Source organism: Thermobia domestica, chromosome 14, assembly GCF_964235325.1.
Source record: "Thermobia domestica chromosome 14, izTheDome1.hap1.1, whole genome shotgun sequence".
Classification (NCBI taxonomy): domain Eukaryota; kingdom Metazoa; phylum Arthropoda; class Insecta; order Zygentoma; family Lepismatidae; genus Thermobia; species Thermobia domestica.
The window spans coordinates 123,006,984-123,019,485 of NC_137467.1; the positions used below are offsets into that span (position 1 = coordinate 123,006,984).

The following is a 12,502-nucleotide window of genomic DNA, read 5'->3' on the forward strand; positions in this document are numbered from 1 at the left end:
AAATTGAACTTTCAAATTATCAGCGACTAATTTACAACCATTGATTAAATGTGACCCATAGAAAATCCATTCTGTATTCACGAGTTTTTAATTTTGTCCAATTATTATAACTATTGATGATCTGTACAGTTAATAACTATAATAACAAGTATTGTGAAACTTCCTATGTGAATCGATTCTTCCTTTTCATAACAACTGCTAACAATCAGATTGTACACATTTGTTTACTTTTCTTAATTTTTGACCAACCTCCGTGCACGGCATTTCAGTAAAGTTTTAAAACTCGATGGTGTGTACGTTATGGAAATTTATTAATTTACATTTGAGTCGTCCATTTCCAAACGGCATCTTGTCCAAGAAAAAAGTCGATTTTGAGATATTGTCACTATTGGTTCAATGGTATTGATAGCTTTCATATGATGTATGGTTTATAGTTCCAAAAAATCCAAGAAGAAGTGCAAATTATGTTCAAATGTAAGAAATGGTGTCGGTGCAAGAAATGTTGTGATACAGTTACAAACTGGCTGTTGTTCACGTCTAGCAAACCAAAATGACGGAGGGGAAATCTTTATATTTAGAGACATCAACGGTTTCATGTTGTTTGGACTTGTAACAGCTAAATTCGGATAAATTAAAAATGTATTCTTTTCTCATTACACAGTAGATTCTAAAGACAGTATCTTACGTCATAACCGAGTAGGGAAAGGTGATATCATACGATTGCTTCAACTACATTTTGGAACGGATTGCCAGGATATTTCTTCCTTGGAGTCCTACATGGATATCAAATGTGATGATATCCTTAGAGAAGAAGAAGGAGCAGAATATGATTATGCCGGACAAAGAATGGAAAAATTTTGATATACAGCATACGTACAACGACACGATTTCTCACACACACAATCATCTTCCACACATAGAAACTGTTGTTTACTATGCAAACACGCTTTGACCACGGGGTGTCCTAAAGTTTAGTTTTGTGAAGTTTTAACAGGAATTGTCATTTGCTTATAATAATATTATCACCTGCTTCGAAGAATGTTTCAAACCAGTTATTGTTTATTTATAAATAGTTCTAGTTCAGACATTACAACAATAATTTATTTTATTGTTAGCACTTTTATTTTGTGTCCATTATAATAAACAAATAATTGCATTACATCATTATATCACTTTTGCCCCCGAGCCTCCTCAACTGCATGACAAAATGCCTTCGTACAATTCCAAAATGTATTTTGTCCTTCAAACAGTTCCAAAACGACTCTTGTCCAAATAACTTTCTAATATTTCCTTCAAACTGTTGCACAGAATTTGTTCAAATTTTTAGCAAACATTTATTTGCCCTTGATCAATACTTCTGCAGAAACATAGCTCATATTAGTGAAAATTTTTCGCTTCAGAACGTTTTGTTTTCGATTTCTGGAAAATTTTGTTTGGTGGACAAGATACCGTTTCGAAATGGATGACTCATTTGTTCGTGTCAAGATAATTATTTTGTTTATTGTCAAGTGGATAATAATTTTAAGTTGATATGACAAAATTTCAAGTTCATGTGACAACTATTGCCTAATAGTACGTAGAAAACGGAAACATACTTTATGTCTGTAAATTCGCATAAGAAAATATAATTCCATGTTTTTATACATTTAATAAATGCTAACTGTCTAAGCTGCAGCAATCAACAACAAATTCGCAGAAAATATTTCCTTATATATGCAGTGTTACTTCACACACAATAGCGAGAATTCATAAAAAATATGAAATGTGCAAAATCATAGAAAACAAAACCATTAATAATAAGTAAACGGAAAATTAGAACATTTTCAAGTAACCAGAATGAATATATGTCAGGTAGTTTGCTGGTGTCATTTCATGAACGCGAAGTAAGTATATCAGAAAGTACTATTTTCGTTCAAGTAGCAAAGTTGAAAGAAATTAATAACTTATACATATGCATATTTGGTAATATTTTAAAAAAACAATTTAGCAGTGGCGTGTGGTGAAGGGCTTTGTTTGGGTAAGCAATCCTGATTATAAAATTATTACAACGATTTGCTCTCCCCCTGCTAAACTTAAGCCTGTCCTCTCCGCTGATCTAATGGCTATTAGATGCACCAAAAGTGCATGGGGGCCCAGGTTCGATTCCCGATGGGAGGATAAATAAAATTTAATTTCACCATTTTTCACATTCATAAATTATCCACCTTCTTTAGCCTAAAAGGCATAATATGGGACGTTAAATAATAAAAAGAAGTCATTTCATTTTATATTGAGAAAATTTAATTGCAACTTAAACTGTATTGTTTCAACTTAATTATTTGAAAATTTACAATAATGATACTGAATATGAATGTGCTTTTGTTGTTTATTATTAGAACAAGTAAAGAATTAGAGCTATTAATTAAATATGGTCTCATCCTACAGTGTACAGACGTCCGAAGGGTAGGGCACAACCAGGCACATACGCAGAATTTTTGTTCGGAAGGGACCAAAGTTTAAAGAAAAATTACATCACCTTTTGTAAAATCACTCCCAAAATTAGAGTAAATTCACAGAAAAGTCGGACTTTCGGGGTGCTCGGACCCCCGGATCCACCCTCTGTGTACGTCCCTGAGCACAACAACTAGTAAGAGATAAAATGGGAGAAATAAATATGAAACACGCAAATACAAGTGAAGATAAAATTCTTACCTCTTTTATTTGAAGTGTAGTTGAATCCTCCTCTCTGTTTTTGCGAAGTCTTCTATGACACTGTCGTAAAATTCTTGATGCTGTTGTAGGGATGTTAACAGTTCCTTCTCCAATGCTATGAGAGATAGATTTGTAAGTCTTTCCTGCCCTTGCGTATTGCGTGCATAGATCTTAATGTTTTTCAATTTTGAAAAACTTCGTTCCACTGACGCACTACTTGCTGGAATTGTTAAAATTAATTCACATAACTTTCTCACTTCGCTATATACCTTCTCCAGCTCATTGGTTTTGACGAAACGCAGAAGATCATTGACCGATTTGTGATGCATGTCGTCAGACAAATATGTGACAATTAGTTGTGATCTTAAAGCACTGAAGTCAAAAACAAGCAGCATATGTTTCTCTCAAAGACCGGAGTGCTATTTCTGGAAAACATGTTGTGTATTTTTGGAAGTTCTTCGCATTGAGTAACTTCAGAAAATGCAGGCAATCCAAATTACTGAATCTTTCTCTCAGTTGCTGTAATGTTACGTCCAATATTTCACAATACAGACGTTTATATTGAGTTTTGCAATCCACACTAACGGCGCTCTTTTGACGTTTTGTTGGTGGTTCTTAGACTTCACGTATTTTAGTCCAAAATTCTTCAAATACTTCTCTTTTGTTTTGCAGAACTCTTTCGAATTCCTTCACCTTATATACACAATAACCAATGTCAGAAGCTTTAGTCTGCAGGATATCATAAAGGGTATCCGTAACTGGGAAAATACAGGCAAATACTTCTAAGACAAATATGAAGTTGAAGCCACCCATTGTACTTAAAATTCCCTGAGCTGCTGTAAAACACTCTTGACCCCAATTCTCTTTGGAGCTGGAAGTAATTTCGAAAAGGTCCATAAGTCCTTTTTTGTGCTCATAGATCCTTTGAACAAGACGAGAATTGTAATTCCAAAGTGTCTGTGAAACACGGGGCAGTCTCTTTTGTACCTCTACATGTAGAGCGTGGGTTCTCTTTGTAGATGTAGAGAAAAATGCAGCAATTCCATTAAGAGTTCAGAAAAATATCCGACACTCTCTAACTTGAGATGGTGCCTGAGAGAGAACTAGATTCAATCTATGAGCAAAACAGTGAACAAACAAAGCCTATGGATATGTCTGTTTTACTATAGCTTGTAGAAAGTTCAAATGATTCGCCATCACAGCTGCACCATCATAACTTTGCGCGATCCACTTTTCTCCATAGTTATATTCTTTCATGAGGTCACTCACATTATTGTACAAGGCTTCAGCTGTCCTATTCTCAGAAATATTTAAAAATCTAAGAAACCTTTCGTGAATTTCCCCTTCTACTGTAACGTATCTCATGACTACAGAAAGCTGAGCCAAACTAGCGACGTCTGTAGTTTGGTCTACAGATATAGCAATAAACATTGTTTCTTGGATTTCTTTTTTAATATGTGCCATCATAACATTACTGATTGATTCAATTAAATCATTTTGTATAATATTTGACAATCCAGTGAATACTGTTCCATTTTCTACGAATGTTCTCAGCTTCTCATCGTACTGACACAACAACTTCATAAGCTCGACATAATTTCCTCTGTTACTAGAATCAGATGATTCATCATGTCCCCTGAAAGCCAGTTCTTGTTTACCTAACAAACATACGATGTCAATAAGGCGTTTCATTATTTCTCTGTTTCTTCTTACAAGTTCGTTGTGCTGAGAGTCCCTCACTTTCTTCTGAGAACCAAATATTAAAGGTAATTCAATTCTTGCTTTTCGAAATGTTTTCTAATTTATTATGGCCTGAAGATGATTTTGAGTTAAATTATGCTTTTTTATGGCCTTATGAACGTTTCTCATATCACTGTAACCACAACTTGATCACACACTTTTCACTTTTGAAAAAAAGAAGACAACACGAACAATAGAGCTTTCGTTTTTCAGGGCAAGCGGTCAGCCATTCATTGCTTTCAAAAAGTTAAATATTAAATTTTCTTACACATGTTTTTGAAGCAGTAGTTATATTAATGTCGGGCGTCGGTCTTCCTGCCGTAATAATGTTTTTCTTTTCTTCAATGTTCCGCGAAGCAAAATTCTTCACAAATATATCACAAATTATGCACTTTTGTCCTCCGTCGACACCACTGCATTTACGAGAGAGATCCATGTTCATTCTCCCTGCAGAACCACTAGCGAACGCAACTTCTTGGATTGCTTACTTTTGAATACAACTCACAAGCAAGTCTCCCTTATAAAACGTACAGCAATAATAATTGAATAGATGCACTGGAACTAACACTCATATACAAAAATGTACCATACACTAAGTATTACGCACTTCATATTATACATACACCTACAAGAATTAACCACTAAAAGCCAAAAGTTTTGTTTAAAACGCAGTTTACGATTAAACTGAATATGCAACCAGGTTCCGCAACTAAGAAGATTGCTTTTCTTCACGAAAGGAACCGAGCTAACACGATCGCATCCGATCCACCGGACGATTTCTGCTAGCCTCGCCGTAAATGACTGTGCAGTCCAGCTAGAAGATGAGAAATAGAAGCAAGCGAGAGCGTTTCATATGGTAACGTACAACAATACAAAGCTTTTGATAAATGAGATAATTTTTATAGCAAATAAAGTAGTAATGATTGCTATAGATTTTAATTTATAATTTAAAGGTAAGCAGTGCTTACCTTGTGTATATTAAGAACACGCCACTGCAATTTAGTATGATGTGCAATGAATGCCATGACTGGTACTGATCATATACACGATGTTTCAATACAAACCGACAATGTTTGGGAGATGATCCCTGACACCAAGACAAGACAAAATGTATAGACTAACCTTGGTGTACAAATGCTTCCTTTCTAAGTTATAGGCTGCCGAAAACATGAAAAACTGAATTTTAAAGGTCCACAGTTCCAAAGCTATGGGACCTACCAAAGTCGAGTCAAGACTTCACTTAGGAACTAGTATGTGTCCTATCCAAATATCCATGTTTCAGAATCCTGCGGTACATCCGCAACAAGTTTTATAGAGACAGTTGGTAAGTACTTCAAATTATATGCCCGAAGCCAATCTCCCTCTATAAAAATTGTTGCATGAGTACCACAGGATTCTGAAACTTGGTTTGGATAGCGCACATACTAGCTCCTGAATGAAGTCTTGACCCGACTACGGTAGATTACATAGTTTTGGAGTATCGACCCATAAAGTTCATTTTTTGATGTTTGCGGGCGGTAACCTATAACTCCGAAAGGATGCATTTGTGTACCCAGGTTTGTCTATATTTTTTTTCTTAACTGGTATCAGGAATCACCTCGAAAACGTTGTCGGTGTTGTTTTGGAACACGCTGTATAATCTTAATTCATACTTCTTCAGCTGCAAGATGTAAGATGTTTAACATCGATGTTTGTCAAGCTTTATTCTATTTGTTACTTGACAGCAACAAGCAATTTTATTTATATGAATTGAGTTAATATTTGATTGTAATTACAACAAACGTGATACCAAACGTCTAAGCAAACTACTGATTTTCACAATTTTCCAAGAGAAATATACTGTGTCCCTTCAAAACCAACTTTAGTACACTCATTTTTGAAAATAAACAATATTATTCATGTACCAATGCCAAAATTTATGGTCCTCTTGTCGTCAGGACACATTTAGTTAGGAAAGCAGTTTGGCAGTATGCAGATAGCAAAAAACAGGCAACTCTCTCCATATTTTTCTTGACGATACGCAGTTTCAATGACACTTAGTCGTACGTGCATGAACCTTTGGTCGTAGGTGTCTCTTTAGTTCGACGAACATTTTTATGCACTACCCAATCGTAAGGTAACAGGGCAAAATTGGATGTAAATCTGAGACAGGATATCTTACTATTTTTATTTGTTCTTTACAGTATTCAACTTGTTTAATTTAACAAGTTGAGTACTGTAAAGAGAACACATACTATACACAAAATACGGAAGAGAAACATTTAACTAACAGTTCAAGTGCGTGTAAAAAGTTGTTATTCTGAGAGAAATGAATTATTATGCAAGAAACTGCTCATTTAACTTGAAGAGCACTGTGACGAACTGTCAAAAATATTCACACATACACACACTATTAGCGTGTTGATTAACCACGGTATGCGTAATGTAAATGTTCAAAGTATGCACCGCCTCGCTGTAAACAGTGATCATATCATTCACGCAGATTCTCAAACATATCCTCAAACAAAGGTTGTTAGTAGTAGAAAATGGATCGATCTGGGACATAAGAGGACAGAAGAGAACAACTCACGAGCCCCTGGGAAATTGAGCACCGTACACCGTGAGCCCACGGTCTTTTACGACCTCCATTTTAGGGGTGAATTTATTCCCTTTCATGAGCACTTTTTAGGGGGTGTACTCGTATAGTACGAGACGCGGGAGCTTCAGTACTATATATTTAGGTGCATATCGTATATTCAAACGAATACTGACGGATTTTTAAGGGCTCTTTAGAGCTATTGTATATTCTGGCCCTCCAGTTCCAAAAATATGCCGTTTCATGAAGTCCAAATGCACTGCAAAATCAGATTTTATTGTAATTACTTTATTCGAGACACAATGGCAGTCTGACCGTAAATCAGAAAAAAATATACACTAACGTGTAGGTGTTTACCTGCCTCCAAACTTATAGCAAGCATTAACAAGGTAGTTTTAATCTTCCAACTCAATGGGCAAAAATCAATTACGTAACAGTGTTAATCTGATAGAAATGCCTGTAATGAGCGGTAGTTTGTGTTGTGTTGTGTTGTGTTGAATATATTTACATAAGAGATAAGCACATTTCAAAAGAAAGAAGAAAGCACGTTAATTATCATGAATATAAGAAAATCTAAGCATAATGTGAAATCAATATTTCGAAACGGAATCATTAGAGCAAAGTATTTGCTTTTAGCTTGGGTAATTGTAATGAATGCTATACTAAAAATTTTAATCGACACAATATGACTATTTAAAAAATAAGATATATAATTATGTAAATTATGTAATACATGTATGGTAACGGAAGTACAAACAACACATCTGCTTTCTACTTTTCCATGTAGAAGCACTCGAAATATTTGATATGGCGTCCAATATTACACCTTTAGCATCATTTCCACGTATTTCTGTCACATTCACCACAGCGAATATCCGTTTGGTTACTTGTCGATGCGTGCAGGCAAGCATCCAATCTAACATCTTCCTGCAATCAAACCTTGCGAGCTTTGGTCACTCGTGAATGTGTTAGTTGTCCTAAATATTCCTGAACAATGAAACGTGCGAAGACAGAGTTTGATATGTAATTTTCGTACTGGTGTCAAACAGTAATGTTGTAATATATTATTCATTGTTATATGCAAAAGATAGCAAAGTGTAGCCCATACTATTTTCGATTTGGAATGATATCACGTCAGTACACGCCCCCCAATTGTAACATGAGGGCACGCCATGACGGCAATTTGCTCACGATAGTTTTGATAGTTAATACCAGTATTCGTACATTTTTATTGAGAGTGAAAAATTTATTCCATGAAATTTTGGCTTTTTAGCTTATTATAGACACTTTCAGTACCTAAAAACGATTAGCCTTAAGATTTTGAGAAATTTTGTTATGTTTTCACAGTTTTTGAATTTTCTATTACTACACGAGAACACGCCACGTTAGCATATTGCTGCACTCTTTGATTTACAAAGTAACGCCAGAACACGCGCTGTGAGCAAATTGCCGCATTAGCTATTTGGGCTATAGGAAATTTTCTCCGTCATATTGACACACATTTTATTATTACCAATACAAAAAAATGTACAAAAACATCATTGATGTACTAGAACGGTGATGTTATGAAACTAGTCCAGTGAAATTTGGAACGTATATTTATATGTCACCTTTTCCGTCCTTATCGTTTGCAGCTGGTCCTTGGCCCCGCTCGCTGCAGTTTGTACATGATGGTCTTCTTATGTTCCTTGCATTTTGGAGTGTTGCAGTTGATGCATAAGACGGTAGTTTTCCTGTTCTTTCTACGAGGGCAGATACCGCAGACTCTATTGTGACCTCGCTGATCAGGTGCTGCTTGAGGTTCTTGCCTAATTGGCTGAAGTTGAAATATTTCAACAAGCCGGTCCTTTATTGACCTTGCGATTGGATAGTTTGCAGCTATTCTTCTTTGCACATGATTCGAAAGAAGCTGTCGGCCAAGTGATTTCAAGAAGTCTTTTCTTGCAGGCTTGTTGAATTCATTATCTCCCATGTTGTTGGCTTTCCAAATAACAAACGAATGTATTCCACTAACATTCAATTCAAAGAAAAACATGGTTAGTGGCCAGCGATTTGATATACTCGATACGCTATACTCTTTTTGCATGGCGCCACTGACATCTACACCACATTTATGTTGTAGAAGGTAATTGATGGTTTGCATGCATCACCTGTACTTTCATCAATCTCATCGTCCTCGTGCCATGTGGAAAGTATTACAATATATTTGTTCTTTGCAGCTTTGTAGGATACTAGTGCCACCTGTTGTTCTACTGTTCAAACAATACGTTTAAAGAATTAGCAAACGGCCCTTAAAATACATCACTTAACACTAGAACACGCCCGTTAGCAGCCTGCTCACAACAATCTCAACGTGGTTACACGCGCCGTTAGCTCACGGTGATCAATGCACACCCTTCCACTCCCGAACCATGCGCGTGACTGGCAAAACCTGTCAGGGTTAGGCGGAGGTGGGGTGGGTAGGGGATAACTTGACCTTTCCGCCCCTATTGTCTTAGAAAAAGAAAAGTGCAGGTGATTTTGCAAAACTGCGGCAATTTGCCGCGGGTGCGTGTAACGACGAGATATTATTGTAAGTGGGTATGTTCTGATCTACCTGATCAATTCCTTGCATTTAAGTATTGTATCTTGCTATACAGACTTCTTGAACAACTAAAATTTTATTGTTGTCCACTCGACTTTATCTGTTATCTATACAGGAAATACCACAATTTCTTGATGATACAATTACGACACTATTAATAATACTGCAATAATGTTACTATGTTGGCGAGGCATGCCTTTCATTCACAAAGAATTTGGAATTGATAAGATAATTATCTAAGGATCTTCGTTTTGATTTGCCCCTATTTTACCTACTGCATCATGTTTCACTTTACTGAGCAAGTTGAACAATCGAAATGACGTAAAGATGTTCATATAGATTATATATTTAGCACTCTGGGATATGCAGTTAATCAGTCATAATAGAAATACCTACTCCCATCTCGGAATCTGTATTTCTCGTTTGAGCTACTTGATAAAGTTCGCCTTAAAAAAGCTATCATAAACGGCTTGCAATACACCATATCTTATTAACGAGATGGGTATGTTTCCAATGAATATGTAGCTTTATGGAATGATGTCCAAAATACAAACCATTGAATTAGTCAATTCACAAATATGCATCTTTAGGCAAATGTTGTAACTAATGTTTATTGTGGAAAGAGAACATTGGTCCGACCCTGCCAAAATTGTTTGTGTCTAAGTTAGAATCATCATATATGCGAAAATACCAGAGGCTATCTTCAAACTGATTCCGATTAATAACCTATGAAAGCCTATAGTGTTGTGTTTCCACAAGATCCCAATACACTCGCTTACAACGTGTGTAACGCCACCATCCACACCTAAATTAGACAACAACAATAAACAAATAAATGAAATAAAGAATCCAATTCATCCGCAGAAAAAGCTTTTTTAGGGATGAACTGCTGGAAGAACAAATCTCTCTTATATAATTGATAATCCAGTCGCTATGCAGCTTATAATAATAACTCAGTCAATAGCAGTAATATCAATAGTAAATAAAAACACCAAGTTCCCAACAATGACCTTTATTTCAAAAGAATTACAAATAATTCTTCAGTTAAAACAAATTCGCTGCTAATACCAGATGTCACTCAATAGACGTAGCTCTTTAATACCTAAGGACTTAACCAAATTCATCAAAAATCCAAAGTTCCTTATTTACAAAATTTAAATAAATAACGTGCGTCTGATCCTACCTGGAATCTCTGTAAGCAAATACATACTATAAAGCAAATATTCCTTCAAAAATGAGATTGGAATTCCTTTGTATTCAACAGGAGCAATATTCTAGTATTATCGATAAAAGTAGTCAATTAAGATATATATAAGATTTAAACTAAATGCAAATGTATTCAGAAAATTTAAAACAAATCCCTATAGTAACTTATCATCGAAGCAAAAATCTAGTACGGTAAATCTTAAGCCAAAATAAAAAATAATCAATAAGAATTTCGCAATATTATAAAAAATTCGCTATATTATATTAACTCCGCCACATAAACCGTGGGCTAACGGTTGGGAACGGTATGTTCTCATTACTGAAAAACCAGAGGCGGTATGGCATACCACCTCATACCGTCTGACTTCGACCACTGGCTTTATCGGCTTCTTTCATCACTGGGTAGCTTTAGTAAATCTGGAAAATTTTCACGATTAAAGCTAATCATCTCAATTGTAACTATTGGCACCTGACTGCTTGTTGAAAGGTAGGGGGGTTTTCAGATATGAAATCCCTTAAGATTTTCTCAAAACATCTTTTGCTAAGAGGAAAACACTTTTAGCTTATTAACAAGAGATAACTAACTACAAAATTAGAAGTACATGTGCCAAAAAGAATAAAAGAAATACGTCTAGAATTAACAACCATGAACAAATTTGTTATTAAGAAATAATTTGTTATTTTTTGAAAGTACAGAAAATATTTCTCAAAAAGTAATATAAGCTGCATATAACTGATCAATTTATAATGTTGCTTTTCTTCTTTCCAATACGTATAATTCATGGTACCAGACTAGTTTCCAGGAAGAGAATGCTATGTGCACAGCGGGCCACAGAAATTCTTGATGTAAAAAATCCGTGAGATAGGAAACCCAACTAATGCCTGCTCCAAGATTAATTACGCCTTGTAGTAGCTAGAACAGCAGCGTGAAGTTGCCCCCAACTGTTAAAAGCACAAATCGTAAAGAGTGCATTCGTGCAGAAGTGGAGCGAAACACTGGCTGACGAAATGACAAAAGGGAGTCTTTGGATACTTGTACTCACAGTACTTCTTGTTTGTATGATACACACGTAAAACTATACACAACCACTTGAAAAATTTACGGATATCAGAGGCGCTGATGAGAAGATAACAGTCGGGGGACTTAGTTAATCTTATAATTAACTCAAATGAGAATTATATAAACAAGTTTACTTAGTTCAAATAACTATACATAACCGCGTATCAAATAATACACGGATAGAATATGCGGTACATATGGTAGGTTGTTTTCTTTAACTAACTCAAAGCTTTGCGCTTAGTTTTGAAACTATTAACAATAGTCCTACCTGCAAATCAATTAAAAGTATGGATGGATCATTTGGGGCAAACAACCCAACCCCCAATGAAAATTTCGGGTGTGTAACAGGGCGTGAGCTCCTAGGTTCCGGCGCTACTGATTCATACGTAATACTACTTCAAGAGAAGAAATTGTTGATTTCATTATTCATTAAATAATTTTTGAAAATGCTAACTATTGGTAATTTATTTGTAAATATTAAAAATGCAGAATTCGATAGCACTCAAACGAGTTGGAGAACTTATCCATATTCAAGTAGGCCTATTTCCCGTTAGGTTGGAAATATAACTGAGGGTTCATGATTTGAATAATACGAGTATTTGTGAAATTTTACACATTGAGACACAGCGAGAAAAGGAGAGAATAT

The 12,502-nt window shown here is 35.5% G+C and overlaps 1 protein-coding gene across 1 annotated transcript; it reads right to left on the minus strand.

Moving 5' to 3' along the window:
* Nucleotides 1–3,834: 3,834 nt before the first annotated feature.
* Nucleotides 3,835–4,383, minus strand: LOC145669989 (zinc finger MYM-type protein 1-like). Its single transcript, XM_081738329.1, has one exon. It carries the CDS (start codon nt 4,381–4,383, stop codon nt 3,835–3,837), a length of 549 nt encoding a protein of 182 aa, XP_081594455.1.
* Nucleotides 4,384–12,502: the final 8,119 nt, after the last annotated feature.